The sequence below is a fragment of the Arachis stenosperma genome, chromosome 8 (assembly GCF_014773155.1).
Source record: "Arachis stenosperma cultivar V10309 chromosome 8, arast.V10309.gnm1.PFL2, whole genome shotgun sequence".
NCBI lineage: Eukaryota > Viridiplantae > Streptophyta > Magnoliopsida > Fabales > Fabaceae > Arachis > Arachis stenosperma.
Window position 1 is genome coordinate 34,066,919 of NC_080384.1, and position 26,496 is coordinate 34,093,414.

At 39.3% G+C, this 26,496-nt stretch overlaps 1 protein-coding gene across 1 annotated transcript; it reads right to left on the minus strand.

Moving 5' to 3' along the window:
- Positions 1-19,346: 19,346 nt before the first annotated feature.
- LOC130945851 (uncharacterized) lies at positions 19,347-24,434 on the minus strand. The gene has a single exon (XM_057874547.1). It carries the CDS (start codon positions 24,432-24,434, stop codon positions 19,347-19,349), a length of 5,088 nt encoding a protein of 1,695 aa, XP_057730530.1.
- Between the last annotated feature and the right edge of the window lie 2,062 nt (positions 24,435-26,496).

The window sequence follows — 26,496 nt, forward strand, 5'->3', positions numbered from 1 at the left end:
GTCAAAGTCCGCCAAGGCCTTCGTTCAGCACCGCCTACACGTTTTTTGTTCGATCTCCGTTGGGCCGCAACCACACGGACATCCGGCGAGCACAACAAGCAGGCATGTGTTTCGTATGTTCGATGTCGATGTCGCAATTAGATGGGGTCTCAAGTGTGCTTGTTCTTCCACCCCAATCACCCCGTCAGAATTCATTAACGGAGTGCATTGTGGCTGAACCAGTGGTTTGTGTGCCATCTCTCGGCGGGAATGAGAGTTCATCAAATCCAAATGAAAATATAGATGAACCTCTCGTCATCGATCTTGTGCAAATGACTAAGGTGAGCATCGTTACGTACGAAACGCTTTTCAATGGACGATTATTTTTAGTTGAAGAAATAGTTTAGAATCAACGTAAGTGGCTTTTTTAATTTTATGTTGTTAATTGGTATTCAGATGCATGAGCAAAATGCTTCAGTCAACGAAGCTTAGGAATTTTTTTACATATAATTTAGTCTTATATGTATGTCAAATGTGATGAACAATTGTAAGCACGACATATTGATGTGTTTCTGGAAGAAAATACTTATTTGTTGAAATAGCTTATATGAAAATCCATTAAAATTGAATATACTCCCTCATAAATAAAATACAGTGGCATGTAGGCAATGTTAATGCAAGAGTTATCAATTGAATTAGAGTTGTATCCAATGGTAATATAGGTAAGAAGGATATATTTTGATAATGAAAAGGAAAAATGCAGGTGTTATCAAGTGAGACTTTTGATGTATTTGCTTCCTGCATGTTAGTATTAGAAGATGAGTATATATATACAGTTATGCAGGATGCTTAATATCATAAAGAAGACATCTCTTAAAAGTAAAAATATGCACTAGTGGTAGTGGTTGGTAAACCGAGGAAGGAACTATGTGTATGGGAGTTGTACCCGATGCATTTTCAGCTGTATGCTATTCAGTGTTAACGTGAAAGAGAGTAGGTAATAGTCATAATAATTGTGTAATAGTTCTAGTGAAATAATTGATTCAATTACCATGATTAGCATTTAAAGACCTTTGATGTAAAGCTTAAATTGGTTGGGTGGATGACTTGATCTATAAATTTAGGTAGCATTTTCTTGTACTAGTAAGTGAGATTTTATGTACATGATTGTGAATTAAAATTGATTTTTTTTTGTAATTTGTGTGTTTATGTTGAAAGTGCATGCCACGCAAATGTTGGATGTTACTGATATTGGGAGTGACGAGATCGATATTTATGACAAGGTTCGGATTGTAGTTTAAATTTATGCAGTCAGGATCCGCATGTTTGATTTCATAATTAATGGCTTTCTTTTTTTTCTTGATATGTAGTTACCTGATCACGGGTCCCTGGAGGAATATGAAATACCAAGTGTTAGAATGCGGTTTGCGAAGTTGCAACTAGCTCATGATTTTTATGTTAACTACGCAAAGAAAGTTGGATTTGCAACTAAGATAAGGACGACAACATTTGACAAGATCACGAAGGAACCCGTTAACCAGGCTATCCACTGTAATCGGGATCGCATCCGCGGGTCTCGTGTCAAAGCACCAACGGGCAAGAACCCGATTTCAGCCGTCGGGTGCAAGACAAGAATATATGTGAAATTTGATATGGAGAACCAAGAGTGGCTTTTCTTCAAGGTTGAGCTGAGGCACACGCACCCATGTTCGGCGAAGAAGGCAGTGCACTACCGTGAGTATAGGCAACTGACCATGCATGTGAAGTACGTGATTCAAAATAATGATGAGGCTGAGATTCGACCAAACAAGACCTTCTTAGCTTTGGCAAATGAGGCTGGGGACCCTCGAATCTGGGATTCTCAAAAAATGATTTAAGAAACTATATTATAGCAAGACTCCGAACCAGCAACATAAATGCAGATGTAAGGGAGATGATGAACTATTTTATGAGAATGAAGGACATCAATCCAAACTTCTTCTATGCAGTAAAATTGGATGATGAGTGTAGATTTAGGAGTGCAGTTTGGGTTGATACAAGGTGCAGGGTTTCGTATAAATAGTGCGGAGACGTTGTCTCACTCGATAGCACTTAAAGTACAAACAGGTCAGGTGGTGTAGTGGGTTTTTTTTAGGTATTCTTTTTTACATGTGGTTGTGACTAGGAATTCTTAATGGCATTTGGTTACGTGTGTAAGCATGAGTTACCGTTTGCATCATTCGTCGGTGTCAACCACCATGGTAAGTCGACCCTCATTGGATGTGCGCTGTTGGGTAACGAGGAGATTTTGAGTTATGAGTGGGTTTTTACCTAATGGGTGACGTGCATGGGAAAAGCTTCACAGTGCATCATTACCGATCAATGCAGATCCATGTATGGTGCGATTAGAAAGGCGTTACCTAATACACGTCACCGTTGGTGCATCTGGCACATCATGAAGAAGATTCCGTAGAAGCTTGGAGGTTATCGCTGGTATGGAGAGTTTTGTGCCGACATCAAGGACATTATTTTCAACTCTCGGATGGAGGAGTCATTCGAGGAAAAACGGTTTGAATTTATAGAGGAGTACATTTTACATGACAACACATGGCTGTCAGGTTTGTAGTTGTACAATTACATTACGATTTTCAATTGATTATTATGTGGTAGCTGGCTTTATCTGTTGTGTAATAATGAGTTCAGTTAAAGGTTTCTTATAATTTGAACTGTGTGTTTTCTGTAGATCTTTATGATGATCATCGACGCATGTGGGTTCCTGTATTCTTCAAGGGTGAATTTTGGGCTGCCATGAAGAGTACGCAAAGGAGTGAGAGCATGCACGGATTTTATGGTGGATAATTACACAGCAAGACTAGCTTGGTCCAATTTATTCATGAATACGACAATGTGCTTGGAGCCAAGGAGCAGAGGGAATTGGAGGATGATGCAGTAGACTCCAGGGGAGTTATACCTTGTGCAATGAGCTCGCCTATGGAGAGACAATTTCAGCAAGAGTACACTACTAGCATGTTTAGGGATGTTCAACTTGAGTTTGTGAAAAAGGCTGATTGTAGAGCATCTGTAGTTACTGAAGATGGGCCAGTTGTATGCATGAAGGTGGAAGAGAAAAAATTAGTACATGATACTATGGTTTATGTTTCGTACGTCGTCCACTTTGACTGCTCCACACATGAGGTTCGTTGTGAGTGCAATCTTTTTTAGAGTTCAGGTGTGTTGTGCTATCACTGTCTTAAAATTTTTCATTCGTTCAAAGTGTATAAAGTACCTGCCTGCTATGTTCTCCCTCGATAGAGCAAGAATTTAAAGTGCAAGCATAATTATATCAAGAGCAGTCACGACGTCAGTCGGTCAGATGTGAGTCATAATGCATTCAAGGGATTATGTGCACACTTTTACAACATTGCGCAGGAGTTCGTAAATGACGACGATGAAACAGCATTGCTGCATGCTGCTCTAGAAGAAACAAGGGCCAAGCTGAGCGAGCACCGTGCTAAGAAGAGGTCCGAGAGCGTGGCGGAGACACACACCAGCGTTTGTTCACAAAATTCGAATGTTCTCAGTGTTGTCGACATCCAAGGACCATCGTTGGTCTCTACAAAGGGCCGGCCAAAGAGTAAGAGGCTCGGATCAACTCTTGAGAAGTCCTTCAACAAATCTAGTCGGAGGATAAACAAGAATGCTTCCCCAGTACATGCTTGTGTCAATATGACTTGAACTATTATTTTTGATATTACACTATGCCAGGAGTTCAATGTTGTAATTTTTGGGTCGTTTAGCAGGTGGTTCGTTCAAGTACATATCAGGATACAAACACTAGTGATCCTATTGCCCGGAATGCGCCGGAACAAGTGGGGAACTTCATGTCTTTGCTAAGCTCGTTTGACTAAAATAAGAATATGCTGGACATGGGTGTGCGTGTATTTATTTTTCATCTTGATGTACATATGATTTCGAATGGCATTCATGTATCATGGACAATAGATGAGGTGGGTGGTATTACGTTATGAAGATCTATTTTACGGGGTTGAATGCAGTTGTTCCAAGAATTTATACATGATTTATTTCAATCTACAATTCAAATTTGCTGCAAATAAACCAATTTAACATGTTCTATTGTGTATGACTTTTAATTAGTGTGTTAACTTGGATGTTCGAATCAATACAAAATCAGTTGTTTATACAAGGCTTTCCATATATACTTGTTTCGGAATAGTTAACGTGTATGTGTGAGATCAGTTTCAGGAATTTTTCATTGGATGCTCGAATCAGTAGAATTTCAGATGTTCATAATTCCTAGTATTCCCAGATGGTTATTATGTATAATTTAAATGAATTTTGGTTGATATGTTAGTAATATTTTAATCTGGATGTTCAAATCTTTACGAGAGCAGATGGTTACTTCTTCTTATACGCAGATGGTCAAATAAAATTTCCATGGCTTATTGTGTGTGATGTTTTACTAGAATTTTAACCTGGATGTTCATTTTCATAAGAAAACAGATGTTCAACCCTATTGTTAACTAGATGGTTATTGTTGAGCAATAGCATTTCTCCACTGAGCTATTTTCTTGAAATAGAATCAGAGTAAGTAGAGAACCAAACATGTACATCATATATCTTACACCAAGAGTCTAACAGCAAAAGACCATATACACCGAAGCCTAAAAACACATAAGTAAATAAAGGTTTCGTTGTTCTTAAGACTAAGTACAACTATTGCTTCCTCCATTTTCGGTTTTTGTTGTTCCCCAACCCGTTTCAACAATGTCCTCGTACTTGGTGCCGTGAATGGTGATTTCATCTCCTTTTTCTTGTTTCTTCTAGGGTTTCGGCGTGCACATTTCTCATTTTCTTCTAACAAGGTTCGCACTTGTTCTATTTTCTCATTGTGCGCTCTCATGATAATGTCCAGCATTAACTGACCTCTCAAAGCAAGAAGCATATCTTGTGGGTATAAAATGACGAGGATGATGATTGAATTTTGTAAGAAACATGAACCGGAAATAAAAAATCTGAAAATGAGCGACAGAGTAACTTACATCATCCCATTCATGTAATCTAGAATCTTCAGTCCATAATTCCATGAATTTAATTACAAAGATGCCACAATCCCAACTACGTAAATAACGAGGGTCCATTCAGTATGATATCAATGTCAAATCAATTGCTAAAGCATGAATTTGCTAGGTGTGGCGATTACTAATAGTTACCCATTGGGTTGCACGGGGACTGAGGCATATGCAATAGTTGGGCCATTCAAAGTATGCTTGTAAGTTGGGATAGCCACTTTGGACATGTCTTCAAGCAGTCGACCCTGTAAAAAACTCATCAATACCTTGTTGACTGTTGAAGTTATTTATCGACAAATTCGAGAAAACTGCACGTGTTGTCCTAACTTACCGTATATGCATCTAGTTTTCTCCTTTCATCAGTGGGTTCCTCACATTTCAAACTATCAATTACCAACACCTGTTTCCCTGCCACATTGAAAGCATACAGCCACCAGTGCCCTTTCCAACACATTGGAATAAACCACTGTAAAAAGAAAGCACAAATAACAACACAGGCAAATATGAAATCCATGGAGTGAGATGCACGACAAACATATCATAAACTTCATAGGTTGGTTTAATCTTTACCATTATTGGTTAAATGACTTAGCAAATTCACTTTCACATATAGGACGTACGAATGAATAATTGCATGCAGAATACAAATGAGACCACCTTTTAAATTTCTCACAGCATTATTCAGTTTACAAAGACTAAGTGACCCAGACAAATAAGTCAATATACTACAAAGGCTAACCATGTGCTACATAAAAAAGAATAATGTCTAACCTAATTTCTTTTTTATGCCTCCATTTTGTCAAAGAATCTGTTGTCGTCTCCGAAATTTGGACCGAATCCATCATATACCGGAACTGGTCCGTTTTGAAATGCATCCAAGTTATGCTGTCTTATAACCGTTTCCTGTTGACAAAGCAGTATCCAGTGATGCTATAGCTATGATGAGATTTAAAAATTACAATCTTCATACCAATATTCCTGGAGACACGCAATAGAAGTCACGTTTGAAACGCGCACCGCCAAGCATAATTAAATGTGTTGCACATCCATTGAATAATCTGCATAGAAAAAGTAATCACGCATGAAACTCAGGGTACAAGAATCAAATTAATTGAAACTACAGCATGGGTTTCAATAACTAACACTGTTGTTGACCCAACCGTGTGCTTTCACAGTCCACAAATCCAACCTTGACAGTTGAATATAGGGCCTACCTTCATAGGAAGCCAATGGCGCGTGTATGTCGAGGCGAGAGTTCCGAATCCAACGCCAGACTATTTTCTCCTTCTCCTCACCTAACTTCACACTCTTAAGCCTCGGATGGACCGTTATGAGGGGGTGTGGCCGGTGACTTCTCTAGCTGTGTCAAGCCAAGGGAAAAGCTAGGCCTTCCAGGACTCGGGGTGTGATAGCGTAAGTTATTAGCCACAACCGTTTGAAGGGGTTCCACGTTAATCGGACTTGTGTCCCCACCTTGTTCAAACTTTGCCAATAGTTCCTCAACTTCTGGACACTGTACGAAGTTCACGTTAAATTCTCTGCATCGAATGCAACTATAGTTACAAAACACATGTAGAAACCATCAAAATCATAGTATAATTAAAAAATGCAATTTTGGGACAAACAATAGATGGTTACCTAAAATGATCAATGTGCATTATGTGTAATATGTTACAACGAATTCAAGATGTATGTCTACTTTGATTTTGAAACAACAATTTAATTTTAACTAATAGGTTCTACGCGATTAGTTAATATGTTGAAATAGAATGAGATAAGTGAGGGAACCAAATATGTTATTCTGTATAGAAATTTAACATATCCATGATAACAAAATTGCAGTAGGAAAATCAATTACACAATGAGAAAAATTTATATGTGGTCTATAGGCATATGAAATCTGTAATAACCTAACTCTAGTTGTTGTCAGAGTTAAATTGAAGTACAAATGAGATATGTTAAAATGTCATTCCAAAAAGAATATTATTTCTAGAACTTGCCTGTTAAAATCGTAATCAAGAACTTCCACAAGTGCTGAAGAGAGTATAATTGTATCCTGATTATGTGGAGCGAAAGTTGTCTTGGAAGAGTCGGCGCCTTCTTTGAGTAATGGGTACATCATCGTCTTCGTCGGAGTCTGAAGGTACAACAGGTCGGCACCTTCGTTGAGCAATGGGCACATCATCGTCTTCGTCGGAGTCTGAAGGTACAGCATGTCTCTCGTTGCAACTTGGACCTTCCTGAGATGCTGTGCTGTAGTTGCAGGATCTGCCCCTGACGATCGGCAACTTTTTTCGCATGCCTGTTCGGGCCTCCTGGTTTGTGAACGAGCTACGTAAGTAATCGACACATATAATAGAGACACCAAGATGGTATGTAAACAAAAATATATGTAATATAGCGTTCAAGATGAAAAATTACATCACCATGTCAATAACCACCATTATTATAAACACAATGTACAAAACTAAAATTCCAAGGAAGACATTACCTTGTGCGCCTCTCTATTCTTGGGTGCCCTCCGTTGGCTTTGTTTGGTGGAGGCTGATTCCTAGCTCCCTCTCTTCCTATCTCCGATGCACCCCTGTTATGGACATGTCAATGCTATTTAAGGAGAAATAATTTACAATCCCATATTAGTGCATCAATCACTTTTGTAAAAAAGTCCTGATTGGTAAATTAGGTTAGCATATTTGAAGGAATTAATTTACTAGCATAGTACCTCAGCCAACATATTGGCGGCTTTCTTCTCAAGTTCTACAACGGTCCATGCAATGACCCATGGTTCTTGTTCTCGACAGCAATCAAGTGGACCATGCTACGATCGCTGGAAGTATTATAGCTGAAAGGCAATCTAGAAGCAATCAAGTAAAAAAAGCAACTGAACTTTACAATATACCAGAAGGGAAAAAATGCAGCCACCACAAGTTTTGTGGTTCTTAGATTGGAATTTCTCAATTTCTAGCCCCAACCACTTGAACGTTTTATGAGCCCAATTAAATCTGCTGGGGTCGGTCACATCAAGAATAGGAGGGATGTGCCACGGGGAAATGGTTTGCTGACTCGTTGGGCATAAGAACATCTTTAGCACCACTAAGATAAAGTGCCTTCTGAAATCTGCCCGTTGCGCATCAGTATCCATGGGAAAGGCATACACAAAATTGCACAACTGTGTGGTTGTCTTTTTCTGAAACTATGCTTTGATGGCGCGGTGGGCCGGATTCTTCTTTTTAAGATCGGGTATGGCATTGATGAGCGGATAATTTATACACTTTTTGGCATTGTTTTTAGTATGTTTTTGGTATGATCTAGTTAGTTTTTAGTATATTTTTATTAGTTTTTAGTTAAAATTCACTTTTCTGGACTTTACTATGAGTTTGTGTGTTTTTCTGTGATTTCAGGTATTTTCTGGCTGAAATTGAGGGATCTGAGCAAAAATCTGATCCAGAGACTCAAAAGGACTGCAGATGCTGTTGGATTCTGACCTCCCTGCACTCGAAGTGGATTTTCTGGAGCTACAGAAGCCCAATTGGCACGCTCTCAACGGCGTTGGAAAGTAGACATCCTGGGCTTTCCAGCAATATATGATAGTCCATACTTTGCCCAAGATTTGATGGCCCAAACCGGCGTTCAAAGTCACCTCAAGAAATTCCAGCGTTAAACGCCGGAACTGGCACCTAAATGGGAGTTAAACGCCCAAACTGGCACCAAAGCTGGCGTTTAACTCCAAGAAGAGTCTCTACACGAAATTGCTTCATTGCTCAGCCCAAGCACACACCAAGTGGGCCCGGAAGTGGATTTTTATGTCATTTACTCATCTTTTGTACACCTTAGGCTACTAGTTTTCTATAAGTAGGACCTTTTACTATTGTATTTGATATCTGGGTAGCTACCTTCGTGTTTTATGCTATCTTAGATCATTGGGAGGCTGGCCATTCGGCCATGCCTAGACCTTGTTCTTATGTATTTTCAACGGTGGAGTTTCTACACACCATAGATTAAGGTGTGGAGCTCTGCTGTACCTCGAGTATTAATGCAATTACTATTGTTCTTCTATTCAATTCCGCTTGTTCTTTGTCCAAGATATCACTTGTTCTTCAACTTGATGAATGTGATGATCAGTGACACTCATCACCATTCTCACCTATGAACAAGGTGACTGACAACCATTCTTGTTCTACAAGCATCCGAGGCTTAGTGAATATCTCTTGGATTCTTTAACCGGAATCTTCGTGGTATAGGCAAGAACTGATGGCGGCATTCAAGAGAATCCGGAAGGTCTAACCTTGTCTGTGGTATTCTGAGTAGGATTCAATGATTGAATGACTGTGACGTGCTTCAAACTCCTAGCAGGCGGGGCGTTAGTGACAGACGCAAAAGTATCGATGGATATTATTCCGGCCTGACCGAGAACCGACAGCTGAATTCCGCTATGCTGTGACAGAGCATATGCAATCGCTTTCACTGAGAGGATGGGAGGTAGCCATTGACAACGGTGAAACCCTACACGAGCTTGCCATGGAAAGGAGTAAGAAGGATTGGATGAAGACAGTAGGAAAGCAGAGAGACGGAAGGGAAGGCATCTTCATGCGCTTATCTGAAGTTCCTACCAATGAATTACATAAGTATCTCTATCTTTATCTTATATGTTATTTTCGTTCATCACCATTATACATTTGAGTCTGCCTGACTAAGATTTGCAAGATGACCATAGCTTGCTTCAATACTAACAATCTCCGTGGGATCGACCCTTACTCGCGTAAGGTTTATTACTTGGACGACCCAGTGCACTTGCTGGTTAGTTGTGCGAAGTTGTGTAATGCCATGGAATTGAGCTACCAAGTTTTTGGAGTTCATGACCGGGGATTATGAGAGTTGTGAAAAAGTATTGTTCACAATTTTGCGCACCAGGCATCACCTACAATTTCAAATGTAGAACATTGCGAACAACAACTATGACACAACGACAAGGGTATCAAACCAGGATACGATTAGTAAATACTAAAAAGGGAACATTGCTTTCTTACCCCCGTCGCGTATGCCTAATGCCTTCCCTATCAACTCGGAAGTGATGCGGATGTTTTCAACGTCCACAACAAGCGTATTCGTGTCCACATCGTATGCCCTCGCAAGTTGTTTCATTATACTTTGTTTCACCGCCTATTTTGGAATCTTCTTGACGAAACCAAACCCGATTGCGTCAATCTCCAGCAGCTTCTCCACGGCATTAATGCTTTTCAGATGGGTGACCATGCCATTGATATAGGATGGTGCACAGCGCGTCTCTACTAATTTTTGTGTACAAAATTAAAACAAGGTATAAGCCATCATCATGAATATTGCTGAATGATGCAAAATGGATTACCTTTTTCCCCATCAGAATGGTTCTCAACAGATCAAAATCCAAAAAAGTCCATGCCTGGAAGGAAGGAATGAATAATTAGTCTCACGAATTTCTATATATTATTAATTCATCATAAATAAATTTCTACCCGATAAAGTAACATGATTAATCCACACACACAGCAGTTTTGGAATAAATTTATCTGCAGTGCCCCATTAAAGATACTCAGAACAGAGTTATTATGTCTAAGTTAGAAGTCTAAAATTCTCTTGAAACATGGTGATGTGTTATGTAGATACTCTTTGGATACAGCAATTGAATTGTATGTTCGACGCAATTAACTTACATGTTTGTTTCCATAAAACATTAGATGTTCATTTTTGCCTTTGTGTGGATGGTTATGCGTCAAATTGTAAGAAACAAAGTAAAGCACCTAAGGGGAAAGTAGAGTTATGCTAACAAGTAATCCCATATCAAAACCAACACTCCAATAGCATGCACACTTTACCATCTACTTATTTCAAACAAATCCAAGCAACATAAAAAATTAACATACTTGAAACCAAGCAATGAAATAACTTTCCGCAAGAAAAAAACATTACAACTACCAACTGCACAACACAATTTTAAACAAGAAATTCTAGCACACTAATCATTTAGCATTGTGATGTTTTCATTTTTAAAAACTAAACAACCATGCTACACCAACATTATACAGCCATGTAACGTGGTAAAGTATTTTTTTGAAATTTTATTTTTAAGGAAAAAAATAGGAATGGAAAAATGACTAAATAAGAGGAACGATGAAAACAGTATATTTTCAACCAAATCAGCACCACCAAAGTGGATGAAAACAATCAAGTGACATGCTAAACCAACCCATCCAGGTACATCGAATCCAACAATTCATATCACAATCTTAATCAAGAAATTCTGGCACAAAATCATTCAGCAAGTTGAGGCTTGCACTAATAGAAATTCAGCAAACAAGCAACAAAAACAATAAGCAGCACTAGATACGGCAGCTATAGAAATTGCAAAAATAATAACGAAGATACTTACCGTAAACTGCAGATATTGGTGGGAGTTTTAAGCCACGCTTGCGTTTGGGACCTACAACGCCGGCTAACGCAGCATGGGTCGGCAGCGGTGCAAGGTCTATCCTAATACTGAAACAGTACGAATTTATTAAGTAAAAAAATAAGCTTTATTGTAAAAGTATTGAGTTAGGACTAACAATGAAAGAATCTAGCCATAATAAAATAACATAACATATTCTAAGGAGCCATCTTTATAGATAAACACCCATAAATCTAATCTTATAGAAACCTGAAGATGCTGGTGTTTCACAAAAGGCAATAGAAATTTAATTTTTAAGTGATTGACTGACTGAGAAAGTAGATTAGCTTGAGTTTAAAAAAAAATCGTTACATTGGTAAACTATTTCTCAATGAGGAGCAAGCTGGAGAGCTTGGCTTGGTAAATAATGAAAGAAACAAAGGTGCACAACATTGAAAATATTAAAATAGATTCCATGGTGTAAATTTTATTTTAAAAATTGTAGATAAAAAAAACCCGGCAAAACATAATTAAACCAATAAAAATATTAAAACAATATTTACTTAAAGCAATCACAGCCCCCCAGAGTGAAAAAGTAGTGTCAAGACAAATTCCAAAATAACCTGTCGAGAAACATTGAATTGAACAACTGAAGTCACAATTTCAAAGAACAGGTACCTGCACAATATTCATGCAGACCATTACAAAAAATCAGCAAAGCATCCACTTTCATAGATAAACAGCCATACAACTAATATTATAGCAACTTGAGAATGGTATGGCTTCACTAAAGACAACAGAATTCGAACTATTTAATGATTGATCGACTGAGATCTGAGAACCATATTACAGCAAAGTGGCATGCTAAATTATTATTTAAAAATAGTTTTGTGTTAAAAGAAAAAAAAGAGAGGAAATCATTACAACAATAAAAAGACGTAAACAATTTTCTCTTGCACGAATCACAGCCTTTAGAGTAGGGAAAAACTATAAAGTCACACGATAAAATAACCTGCGAGGTGACATCAAACCCAACAATTCACTTCACAATTTTAAACTACAAGATCCCGCACAATAATGATGCAGCAATTACATAATTTCAGTTTTAGAAATTCGACGACCAAATGATATAAACAGCATCCAGCACTAGATACAGCATCAATAGGAATCACGAAAAAATCAATGCCATATGAAAATCTTTGCTCAAGAAGTATTAAATAAGACTGAATGAAGGACAATTATAAAAGCTGCTGACAAAGCATGGACCAACGCAGCAAACATTAAAAAATGAACAGCATCCAAATGCATTCCAAAATAACCATCTGAAAGCTTGCTATGGTAACCATCGACACACTTCCAACAACAGGGCAACACCAATCAACTACTCTAAGAGACATAACATGCAATGGACCACATAGGGAGCGAAATATTCTACCATGTTGGAATGAAACTTTTGAAAACCTTCCCGCGCTAAGAGTTTTTTAAATAGCAATTTATCTTACCACCTACAGCTGATTGTGCACGTTTTGGCGAATTGAAATTTGAACAATTTATCTTATCACTATTTACAAGCAAATGCCAACACCCAGGTCAATGCATGTCATACCAGGAACAACAAAAAACAATTAAAATGACCGAAAAAAAACCAAGATACGTCTCACTAACCTGCGTCTACAGCAAACTTGTGCGCATCCTTTAGTTTGTACTGCATGCAACTAAATAACAATCGAATGGCAGGTAGAAAGCCGGGTCTGGTGGTGCCGCCAAAGCATAGGACTTGCTACTGTGAAATGGCACTGAGGAAGGCTTAGCGTTTGTGATCCGTACTACGCCGATAGTGGATGACCCGGGTTGTTCAGGCACGGCGGAGGTTGGGTTGAACCGCCTGCGTGTTGTACACCAATGATGAAGCGAGAGCCAGTGGATTCTGCTTGGCGGGAGACACACGACGGGTGCTCGGGTTGAAGGATGGTCAGCGCTGATCAAATTTCCAATAGGGGAGAAGGGAGGATGTTCAAAACAGAATATGAAAGGTTTGTTTCCTAATGTGACGGTAACGGAAGAAAGGGGGATAGAGGAAAAATTAGGATTCCTGATTTTGTGGAGTGGTTATTTCAAAACTGAACATCACCTATCCATTAACGTAAATCTGGGTTTTTTCTTTTTTTTTTCTTTTTATTCATATTGGGCAAAAAATTTAGCCCGTTGTACACATTGTATGTTTATATCATTGGCTCCCTAGCACTACTCTATTCATGAAAAATTTATGTCACTTGATAAATCCTATCTAATTTGTGAAGACATTTTTTAAAGCTGAAACGCGTCAGGTTAATTAAGAGGAAGCAGGAATCACAAGAACAAAATAATATTTTCACGATGATCTTTTTCAGTGTTTAATCATCCCTAAATTTTTAAGTGTTAGTAGGTGATATAAAGACAGTTTTAGACCACCATTAATAAAGAGTATCATTAAATTATTTGTAATAGTTACCAGTATAAAGTTTTCACTAATTTATAGTACTTGTTAAGGTATTTTTTATGTTATATTTAACGACAGCTCAATTTAAAACCATCACTAAATTATTAATAATTGTGACAGCTTTTTTATATTTTGCTGACAATATATTTAGCAATAGTTGCCACTAATTTACTAATTTTTGTGAACATTTTTCTTATATTTTGTGATTGTTTTACTTGTTACAATAAATTTAACGACAGTTTAAAACTATTACTAAATTATTAGTTGATTGACAATTTTTCTTTTATTCAGTGATTGTTTAATCTATTACCATATATTTGACGACAATTTAAAACTGTTATTAAATTACTATTTTTTATGGCAACTTTTTTTTATATTCAATAACCATCAACACCATCGTCAAATTTGCCAATTTGACAAAAATTAAAAAGCTTTGTAAAATGTATTGGATGGTCAGTTTTTAACATCATACAAATTGACAATACATCTCTAATAAAAAAAACCTCCAAATTTCATTTTTATTATCATACCATATATATACTATTACAAATAGAAAAGAAGAAGAGAATAACAATCAGACAAGATAGTTTCCGTCTTTTAAATAACTAATCTATGTGCCTACACTAGTAAACTTAATAATAAAACAAAGGGCAAGATACTACTAATAAAAAATACCAATAAAGCAAACAAACCTTACCAATAATAAAATCAACTTGTCCTAATGACCCGATTTATACCATTTTTTTTTCCATAGATTTTCCACACATTAACATATATACATCAAAGTTTATGGATATTAAAAACAAACAAGAGTTAACAAATAACAAGAAGTTGACATATACACGATGAAAAAGAGTAAAGTATCGTTTTTATCTCCAACGTTTGGGGTAAATGCTATTTGTGTTTCTAACGTTTAGATCGTCCTATTTGTATCCCTAATGTTTGTAAAAGTGATTCAATGTTATCCTGCCGTCAATTACACATTATAAACGCTTTAGTTTACGTTTTAAAAATCTCTTCTCGAAGTTAGAATACAAATATTTGGGATAGAATCGATGATCCACTCCAAAAAATAGCTCATCAAAAGTTGAAACTAATTCCTATAACATTTACATAATTCACTTTTTAGGAATATAATTGAATCTAAACACAAATAGTGGGTATAATATTAAAATCGAACACATCCAAGTGAGACCCAATTGAGAATGAATACATTCAAGTTAGAATAATTGAAAAATATAATCTGATTTGTTATTACAATTGATAGTAGGATAATATTGAATCACTTTTATAAACATTAAGGATACAAATAAGACGATTTAAACACTAGAGACACAAATAGGACTTACCCCAAACGTTGGAGACAAAAACGATACTTTACTCCGATGAAAAATTATAATTCTTGCATTGTGAGATTAAGACTTGTGAGTCCCAAACTTAGACCACTACAATTCAGTAGCTCTCAAACTTATTAAAGCACTGCATATATTCAAACTGCGCTTGATTATAAGATACAATTATGTAGCACAAGAAAACAATCAAGTGAGCTCAAATGATAAATATAATAATTTTATAATATAAAATATATTAATAGCCTCAAAACTAACACGAACAAGAAACAACTTGGTAAGATAGAGAAGCAAAAACTAATGATTCTAATCTAAACTTTCGCATAATCAAATTCAAAGTTAAGCATTTTTCACTTATTGTCCAATTAAATTATAAATCACTACAATCAAGCTTAATAGGAACTAATCAATCAAATTGTAAGCCAATTTACTAACAATTACAAAGATTAAATAAATTATGTTTTATAAAAAAATTTGACATTTCTTACGTTTCTAGTTGTTAAGCCACATCTAAAAATGATTTAATTTTATTATTGATTCGTCCGAACACTGGGAGGCCGAGCTTAAGCATTTCCGAGCAAGTCGTCAACCGAGAGGAAGAGCTTTACGTCGGCCAAGATCAAACACCGCGGCGGGAATACCTGCAAAAGATACTCCGACGCTCAAGTTAGTAATAATCTCAGAAAAGAGAGGGAGAATAGTTAAGTGAGAGTGAAATAAGTGAATATGAAAACTGATAGTGGAACTTGCCTTAGCCGAGAGTATTAGTCCGGCTTTATAGGGATTGTTTTACCATTTTCATGTGGATAAGTCCTAGTTTGTAGGTTGGTTGGGATATTCTGTTTTCATGTGATTAGGTTGAGCACGTTTCCCATTTTCAAATGAGTGAGGCTGTTACTGTCTGCTGTTGTGCCGAGCATATTGGTCTGACGATATCATCGGCTCATGTGTCGAGCTTTTTGCGTGACCGAGGATAAGAATGACGTATCATAGCCCCCAAGCTTGCCTTGGTTAGGACAAGATCAAGGCAAGCTTTCGAATTAGGAGTGCCGGAATCCTCGGTCGCCGAGTATTAGTCATGTGTGCTCCTTACAGCCCCCAAGCTTGCCTTGGCTTGGACAAAACGAGGGCGAGCTTTTTCCTCGGAGTTGTCATATAACTAGGTAGATTATCCGCTCTTTCTCTTTATGCCCCCAAGCTCGTTTGTAGTTTGAGGTGCTGATTTTGAAAATGTTCCTTGGCATTTAATGCTTGCTTGGTTCCTCGCGCCTCAATAAATGATTGATTTGATTGTGCTGCGAACTCCGAGGTACCCCTGGCCGTATGATCTCTTAGGCTTTGATCGTGGGTTTTTTAATGGCTTAGATTTCGAGGGTAATGCTTCATTTGTAACCGCTCCCTTCACTGTGTAATAAACGTGCTTGGATTCCCTAGTTTTTGTATTAGGTACTTCTGCGTTTTGGATAAAAAATGAGTAAGAAAGGTGAGTAGCGATTTGTGTCTTTTGTTTCCTTCATCTCTTTTTTTTTTATTCTGGTTTTGTTGGTTTTATGGAAGAGGAAAAGTCTGGTGTGGGTGAGGGTGACTTGTATTGTTGGGTTGATTCTAAGGTTAAGGGATATGTGTCTCAGTTTAGTGATATGGAGGCGGTTGACATGCTGGGTTCTAATGTGTGGGTTAGGAGTGGTAGTAGCATAAGGATAGAGATACTTCCTTGTGATGTTGGTGATCGGATTTTTCATCGTTGTGATGATTGGCCTTTTTTCTATATGTATAGTTGTTTGTTTACTGAGATAGGGATTAGGGTTCCTTTTACTGACTTTGAGTGTGGTGTTCTTTACTGGTTGAACTGTGCCCCTAGCCAACTTCATCCGAACTCGTGGGGATTTGTAAGGGCTTTTGAAGTGTTAATGGAATTCCTAGAGCAGCCTCCCTCTCTCCGGTTGTTTTTTTCTTTGTTTCAGGCAAAGGGGGTTAACCGAGGTCTTTGAGTCAACCTTAGTAGTTATCCTCGTCGCGCCATTTTTGGTCTTTACAAGTCCTCGTTTAAAGATTTTAAAACCATGTATGTGAAGGTAAGGAGCGTGCCGGAGGAGTTTCCTTTTTACCTTAACGAGTATCTTGTTGAGAAGTTTCCGTTATTTTGGTGTCCTGAACCAATGCAAGCTTTAGATGTGGATGATAGGTCGATTGATGATGATCTTGTGATGGAGTTTTTGTTTGAAATGTTGGGTCCGAAAGGGTTGCTGTCTGTGTCTGAGTTGTTAAGATGGGATACTGATAAGCAGGCTGTTCTGAATTATCTAGGTAATTTTGTTTTTTGTTTTGTTGTTGATTTCTTCTCATATGTTCTTATCTTGCTGGGTGTTGTGCAGGTGATAAAGCTCCGACGATAACTAATACTGGTTTGAAGTTGTTCTTCAATCAGCGGAAGAAGGCGGAGAAAGAGGGTTCAACTACCAATGCTGACAAGGGTGTCATGCTTCAGCCTGATCCTACTCATAAGGCCAAAGGGAAGAGGGGTTATGTGAGAGAGAAGATTGCTGAGACTTTTCTGGAAAAAGGGGATTCTTCTATGGAGCTTCAGAAAGTGGAGTCGGCGTATGAGTCTCAGAAACGGTTGCATGGTTATTCGGAGGATGTACATAGTCGGTCTCTGTGGGGTAAATTATACCCTTTCTCTGTTATGGCTGATGAACTTTGCTACTTTCCTGACGATATGAAGATGATTGAAAGTGTCGGGCCTGTTGGAGTGAGCCGCTTTCTGCAGGTGAGGAGTTTAAGTTGCTTAGTTTTTCTATAAGTTTTTGCGTTATGCTGATATTGCTGTTTGCGTTGTAGGTAATTGGTGCGCGTATTGTGGCTGTTGGGCGTGCTCAAGAGCTTGTCCTTGAGAAGGAAAATAAAACTGCTCTAGACGTGGCCGAGCTTTCTTCGGTTGTGGAAGAGAAAGAGAAGACGATCATCGAGTTGTCTTCTTCGCTGAAGTTGAAGGAAACGGAGCTTGCTGACGAGAAGCGTCTTCGACTCTCTACTGCCGAGGAAGTGAAGACGGTTGAAGCTGAAAATGATCGTTTGGGGTCGAGGGTTAAGGAGTTGCAAACCGAGGTATACGAGGCCTTTGCACAAGGCTTTGAGCGTGCTGCTTCTCAGGTTAGGGTCCTGTTTCCGGAGGTTGATGCGTCAAAGCTAGATATTATGAAGGTGGTGGCTAACGGGGAGCTCGTGGATGATGAAGCTGCTGAGAAGGATAGCGGTAGTTCTAGTATTGGGGATAAAGTTGATTAGGCTTTTTATGACTATTTGTGTTTTGAATTTTGGACTTGTATCTGTTTTTGGTTATTTTGAACAATTCCGAGTACTATGGTCGGCTGTTGATATTTTGCGTGGTTCGGTTTGACAGCGACTTTGTTTGGTTTGTGACGTTTTTGCAAGGTTATGATTAATGATATGCTGTGTTGTGATAGAAATTGTGTGTATGTATTGATGATGGCCAAAGCCATTCTCTGTTTAAGTGAATTTGAGAGTAGATGTTCTAACGTAGTACATGTGCTTTTGAATGGAAGCGCTTTGAGATATGTTTGAGTATCTCGATGATGGTGTTTGTTTGTGTCTCTCCGAGCAGTATGCTCGGCATGCGCATGTTGACTTCCGAGTATGAAGCTCGGATTAACTTTGAATGTGTATTGTGATAACTGTTTAGATAAAAATTGTTTTCGTTTATAAGGTTAATTGTCAATAAGTAGAGCTGAGGCTCTTGTGTGTGTTTGAATGAGCTTTTAATATTTCACTAGACTAACTTGGTGATTGCTCGTGTTTGTTTGTATTTGTCCGAGTATTATGCTCGGAGTGCGTTCGTCGGTTTCCGAGTATGAAGCTCGGATTAGTTTTGAATTTTCATGTATGGTAACGGCCAATGTAAAAGATGTCTTGATACAAGGTACATCGGCGTGATGATTTGTGGCGTCCGGCCTCGTTAAAACCCTCTCCGAGTAAAACCCATGTATTTTGGGAGAAAACCTTCGGAGGGGAAAAAGAGTACCATCATTCGCAAATTACAGACTACATCATGACTGATATTTTCTTAGGGAGGAGATGTTCCATGTTCCTGGAAGTTGATCTCCTTGAAGGGTTTCGAGCTTGTAAGCCCCCTTTCCGAGATTTTGGAGAACTCGGAAAGGCCCTTCCCAGTTTGCCGCCAATTTGCCATGTGCCGGAGGTTTCCGGGCTTCTTCTGTGCGTCTGAGTACAAGGTCTCCATTGTTGAAAGACCGGTGAACTACATTTCTGTTGTGTCTTTGCTCTAGGTATTGTTTTCTGGCTCGTTGCTTTACGGCGGAAATGTCTCTTTCTTCTTCTACAAGGTCCAACTCGGCTGTCCGAGCTTGTAGGTTATTCGATTGATCATAGAGCTCGGTCCTTAATGTTGGAACGCTGACCTCTACTGGGATAAGTGTTTCTGCGCCATATACCAGTTTGAAAGGAGTCTCTCCTGTGGCAGATTGAATGCTGGTATTGTAACTCCATAGAATTTCTGGAATGAGGTCGGCCCATTCTCCCTTAGCGTCGCCGAGCTTTTTCTTTAATCCCTGCAAGATAATTCTGTTAGCTGATTCAACTTGTCCGTTAGTTTGTGGGTGCTCTACTGAGCTGAAATGATGTTTGATGTTAAAGTTTGTTAGAAAGGCAGCGAGCTTATGATCTGTAAATTGTCTCCCGTTGTCCGAGATTATCTCTCTTGGGATACCGTATCTGCATATGATATTTTTCCATAAAAAAGATCGCACTTTTTCTGCCGTTATGTGTGCTAGTGGTTGTGCCTCTATCCATTTAGAGAAATAATCCATTGAAACCAAAAGGAACTTTACCTGGCCTGGCGCTTTCGGGAAAGGTCCGAGGATATCTAATCCCCACCTATCGAAAGGCCAGCTTACCTCTATGGTATGGAGTTCTTCGGTCGGGGTCTCCGAGAGGGTGGCGTGCTTTTGACAGTTATCACATGCCTTGACTTTGGAGATGCAGTCCCGTTTTATCGTCGGCCAATAATATCCTGTTCGCAGGATCTTTGCTGCTAAAGCTCGGCCGCCGATATGGTTGCCGCAGACTCCTTCGTGTGTCTCGGCCATGACATCCTCGGCCTCCTCCCAGCTGATGCATTTAAGGAGTGGTCGGGAATGTCCTCGTCTGTACAAAGTATTTCCTAGCACTGTATAGAAGCTTGCTCTTCTTCGGAAGAGTGGCAAGTTCGGCTCGTCATTTGGCGTAGTGCCTGTGTTGATGTATTCGAGAAAAGGTGTTCGCCAATCTGGGACCTGTGTAATACTCAGAATTGTATCCTGCTCAAAACTTGGTTTGTCAAGTGTTAGCTGGGACAGTGCCGATGTGTTTTTGGCTTGCCGTGTTGTGGCCAACTTAGATAACACATCGGCCCTGGTGTTTTGTTCTCGGTTTACATGAATAATATCAAATTCTTTAAATTTTGAAATTAGATCCTTTGTTATGAGCCAATATTTCTCTAACAAAGGATCTTTTACCTGGAATTCGCCCTTTATTTGATGTACCACTAATGAAGAGTCGCAGTAGGCTGTTATTCGAGGTATTTGTAGTTGTAGGGCGAGCTTTATTCCAGCGAGTAGGGCCTCATATTCTGCCTGATTGTTGCTTGCGTTAAAGCGGAACTGTACTGACTGCTCGGCCACCACTTTGTCTCCTTCCTTTAGTATAATTCCTGCTCCACTGCCCTCTTTGTTTGACGCTCCATCCACGTGCATGCTCCAACTGACCTCTGTGTATTGTGTATCGTTAGTCATTTCCGATATAAAGTCGGCTAGCACTTGTGACTTCAGTGTCTTCCTTGGTTCGTATTGAATATCGAACTCAGAGAGCTCGATCACCCATTTTATTAGTCTTCCGGCGAGCTCGGGTCTGGTTAGTATCTGCCTTAGCGGTTGGTCTGTTCGTACTATGATTGTGTGGCTTTGGAAGTAGTGTCGCAGTCTTCTTGCCGTGGTGACTAGAGCCAGTGCCAATTGTTCTATCTTTGGGTACCTTGTTTCTGTTGGTTGTAGCACCCTACTGATGAAGTATACTGGGTTTTGCTTTCTTTCTGTTTCTGTTACTAATACCGAGCTTATAGCATGGTTAGATACTGATAGGTATAAACACAATGGCTTACCTGTCTCTGGTCTTTGGAGGATTGGCGGTGATGTTAGGTTCTGTTTGAGCTCGGTAAAAGAGTTCTCACATTCGTCTGTCCAGGTGAACTTCTTGCCTTTAGAGAATGTCTGGAAGAAATGATAAGATCGGTTTGCCACTGCAGGTAGGAAACGAGATAAGGCAGCTATTCGTCCTGCTAGTTGTTGGACTTCTTTTACCGTCTTTGGGCTTGTCATGTTCAGTACGGCTTTACATTTTTCTGGGTTGGCTTCGATGCCTCGCGAGGTTAGCATGAATCCGAGGAATTTCCCTCCTTGGACTCCGAAAGCACATTTGTCCGGATTGAGTCTCATGTTGTATGCTCGGAGTTGTCTGAATATTTCTACCAAGTCATCATAGTGTGACCCTTGTGCTGGTGTTTTTGCTACCATATCATCTACATAGACTTCCATATTCCGGCCTATCTGCTGTTGGAATACTTTGTCCATTAACCGCTGATATGTCGCACCTGCATTCTTTAAGCCAAAAGGCATTACCTTGTAACAAAAATTTCCATGTTCTGTTATAAAAGCTGTTTTGCTTTGGTCTTCTGGGTGCATCTGAATCTGGTTATAGCCGGAGTATGCATCCATAAAACTCAAAGCTTTGAAACCAGAGGCGTTATCAACTAATTTATCAATGCAGGGCAATGGGTATGCATCTTTAGGACAAGCTTTATTTAAATTTGTAAAGTCGACGCACATGCGCCATTTACCTGAACTCTTCCTTACCATTACCACGTTGGACAACCATGTGGTGAAGCGAATTTCTCTGATAAAACCTGCATTGAGGAGCTTTTGGGTTTCTTCGAGTGCTGCTTGTCTTTTCTCCTCTCTGAGGTTCCTTTTCTTCTGTGCGACTGGTCGGATTGTTTTGTCAATTGCTAGCTTGTGGCAGATGACTTTTGGGCTTATCCCGGGCATGTCATCTGGTGTCCATGCGAAAAGGTCGGCGTTCTTACGCAGTATGTGAATGAGCCTTGCTCGGTCTGCCCCTTCTAACGCTTCTCCAACATATGTGCATTGTTTCTCGTCTGCTGTTAGTGTTACTTGTTGAAGATTGTCCATTGGCCGAGGTCTTTCACCGAGATCTTCTCTAGGGTCTAGGTCGGCTAGAGTCGCTGAGTTGGCAGACGTGTGGATTGCTTGAACCTGGGGCCGAGCTTCCTGTTTTGTTTGGACTGGTTTTAGACCAGCATTGTAGCATTGCCGAGCTTCTTGATGATCGGCGTACACCGTAGCGATCTTGTTTTCCTGCACTGGAAACTTGACACACAGATGTAATGTGGACACCACTGCTCTGAATATATTCAGGGCGGGTCTCCCAAGGATAATATTGTAAGGGCTGTAACAGTTTACTATTAGGTATTGAATATCAATTGACTTTGACATAGGGATTTTTCCCATTGTGGTCTTTAGCCATATGTGTCCCATGATGGGGACTCTCTCTCCGGAGAACCCAATTAGCTCTCCGGAAGAAGGTTGTATCAATTTTTCAAATAATTTCATTTTTGTGAAGGTAGAGTAAAATAAAACATCAGCACTACTACCTGGATCTAATAATGTCTTTCTTACCAACAGTTCGCCGACTTGGATTGAAATTACCACGGGGTTGTCGAGGTTAGGGCTTGCCGATTTGAAGTCTGCTTGGTTGAAGGATATTGTGACATCTGGTTCTTTGTCCTTCCTTGGTTGTATGGTTCCTTCGATTGCTAGCATTGCTCTGTAGCTTCGTTTCCTGGCCGAGCTTGTTTCTCCTCCGCCTGCGAATCCTCCTGATATGTGGTTAATGACTCCTCTTGGTGGATCAGGAGTCGTCCTCTCTTTTTTGTCGTCGGCCTTTGCTTCCTTATGCTCTATCTTGTCCGAGTTTCCTCCTCTGCCCTTCCGGGTCTTGATATATTTGTCCAGGAGCCCTTGGCGTGCTAGCCTTTCCAGGAGGTCCTTCGCGACGATGCAATCATCTGTAGTGTGACCGAATTTCCGGTGGAAAGCACAATGCTTTGTCTTATCCACGAACCTTTGATCTTGGTAGTTCCCTGCTCGAGCTGGTGGCTTTATGATTTTGGCGTTGAGGATTTCTCTGATGATGTTTTCTCTTCTGGTATTGAATCTGGTGTATGTGTTGTACTTTGACGCGGGCTTGGAAGGTTTCTTAGTGTCCCTGTTGCCTGGCGATCTGAAAGTTCTTTCTTCGTCTCTCCGATGTGGTTGTTTGTCTGATTTTTGGGCTTCTCGGAGTTCTTTGATCTCCATTTGACCTGCCGCCCTTTCGCGGAATTCCTCTAGCGTCTTTGGCTTTGTTATGGCGATGGTCTCCCGGAATTTACCAGGTCTGAGGCCGGCCTTGAGAGCGTGCAGGTGAACGGCTGGGTCCAAGTCTTGGATCTCCATAGTAGCGTCAGCGAATCTGGTCATGTAGTCTTTCAGGCTCTCGTGCTGGCCTTGTTTGATGGTGCCGAGATAGTCTGATCCATGTACGTAGATTCTTGAAGCGGCAAAGTAATCAATGAATGATCTGGCAAGATCTTCGAAGGAGGAAATTGAACCTTCAGGGAGTTTAGAAAACCAGAGTAATGCAGCACCGTCGAGGTAGGTAGGGAATGCTCGGCAGAGGACGAGCTCATTCTTAGGGCTGTTGAAAAACATCATTGATTGGAACTTCTTTACGTGGGCTCGGGGGTCGCCGAACCCTTTGTATGGCTCCAGTGCGGTGGGGAGAGTAAAGTTTTTTGGCATCTGATAATTTGTGATCTCCTCGGAGAAGGGGTTGTCGAGGGTGAGCTTCTCCTTTGGCAGGGCGATGTTTAAAGGGTCTGTAGCACCTTGAGCCGAGTTTTTGGAGCTTTCTCCATTGTTCTGCGTAGACAGCTCAGCTATTCTTCGTACTTCCGCCTGAAGCTCGGCGATTCGAGCCAGGAGGTCATCCTGTGAGAGTTGTGGACTTTCCTTGTCAGCCATGTTCGAGGATCGGGAATCCTGCAAAATAGGGTAGAAGACTAAACAAGGGAAAAAGTGGGGTTAGATGTACTCCGGCCCCACGGTGGGTGCCAAGTGATTCGTCCGAACACTGGGAGGCCGAGCTTAAGCATTTCCGAGCAAGTCGTCAACCGAGAGGAAGAGCTTTACGTCGGCCAAGATCAAACACCGCGGCGGGAATACCTGCAAAAGATACTCCGACGCTCAAGTTAGTAATAATCTCAGAAAAGAGAGGGAGAATAGTTAAGTGAAAGTGAAATAAGTGAATATGAAAACTGATAGTGGAACCTGCCTTAGCCGAGAGTATTAGTCCGGCTTTATAGGGATTGTTTTACCGTTTTCATGTGGATAAGTCCTAGTTTGTAGGTTGGTTGGGATATTCTGTTTTCATGTGATTAGATTGAGCACGTTTCCTATTTTCAAATGAGTGAGGCCGTTACTGTCTACTGCTGTGTCGAGCATATTGGTCTGACGATATCATCGGCTCATGTGCCGAACTTTTTGCGTGACCGAGGATAAAGATGATGAATCAATTATCTTTAATTCGGCTGTCTTTAATCATCTATTTTTCAATACTCAAAATAAGCACAAGTTTAGTTAATAAATTTGTATTACCAAATTAAACATACATATTGCAACGTTATATTAATAAATTAAAGTTCACCTTAAAAATAAGCTGGAAGTGATGCTAGAATGATTATACTAGCATAAGTACAAATCAATAGCAGCTTCAGACACGGAACAAAAAAATTTCTCAAAGTACGGTATAAACGATGTACGTGTAAATGCTAATACAATTAGTAAGAGGAAGGCATAGTAAAATCGCTTTTTGACGGTGAAGTAAATTCATGCCCTTCTACCATAATCGATATTTATTATCAATTGGTTCGCAAATATATAGCGTCTTCATTTTTAACTTTTAGTGAGCGTCTCATGTACACTGTACACAATATCTGATCCTAGTTTAGTAGGCTCCCTCCTACCCTGGAATTTGTGACCCCAGTTTTTCATGACTTGTTAGTATTTTTAAGCATCATTGTCAACATAAGATTAATCAATGATAAACATTTGACTATTCTTGAGTTGATTAGTCAACGAGGGAGATAACACCACCTGCCTATTTTCTTTTCTGTTTTGTTTTTTTCCTCTCTCTTCTTGTCAAATAATTCTTTTTGAAATAAATAATGTTACGTAATTAATAAATATCAAGGTTCGGAAAATCGGACCGGTCATCGAACCGCTCTAGTTACTGGTTTACTGATTTATTAGTCTAACCGGTCTAACCGAAAAAATCGTTTTAAAATAAAATAATAAATAAATTATAAATAAATATCCTAAAATATAATTATAATCTAATATGTATCTTAAAATATCTTCCAAACTTATACCATGAAACTCGGCCAAATAATAATATCCATGAACTAAGAGCAATTAAGAAATCACTAGGAGACCAACAATAACAAACCAACCAATTATAGCAGTTCATAACCTCCCATGCAATATATTAGAGCCAATGAAATGGTTACCTTTTATTTTTTACCCCCATTATGCTTGTAAAGAATATGGTAGTATGGTACATTACGTTAATAACAACATTATGGAACCCAAAGTTCCTACATGAATTCCTTATGACCACCAGCCAACAATTTAACAAGAACAACAACAGAGGGCCTCATCCCACTAAATGGGATCCATTACACAGATCAAATAACAACATTACATCCTATATGTACTTAGCAGTTAGCACATTTAACATACTCCCGAAACTTAGGAGAAATTAGCACTATAAGATTAATATTAAGACTTGAATGAATAACTTCAAAAACTATTTTTCATGTGATATGTAGCTCAAAGATATGTGAAGCTCAAAACAATATCTAAAATTATTTCATACAACACAATCTCTGAAATTAAGGAACTCTTTATTTGGGCAAAAGAAGTCTAACCACAGCAGGTGCGGCTTGAATTGCTGAATCAAATACTTCATGCAATGCTTGCTCACTTTTCCCAAAATACTGGGTAACAATTTCAGGTCCATTTATTT

Bases quoted from the DNA above. Each gene is read 5' to 3' on its own strand.
- LOC130945851 (XM_057874547.1), bottom strand. From the start codon at position 24,434: ATGGCTGACAAGGAAAGTCCACAACTCTCACAGGATGACCTCCTGGCT.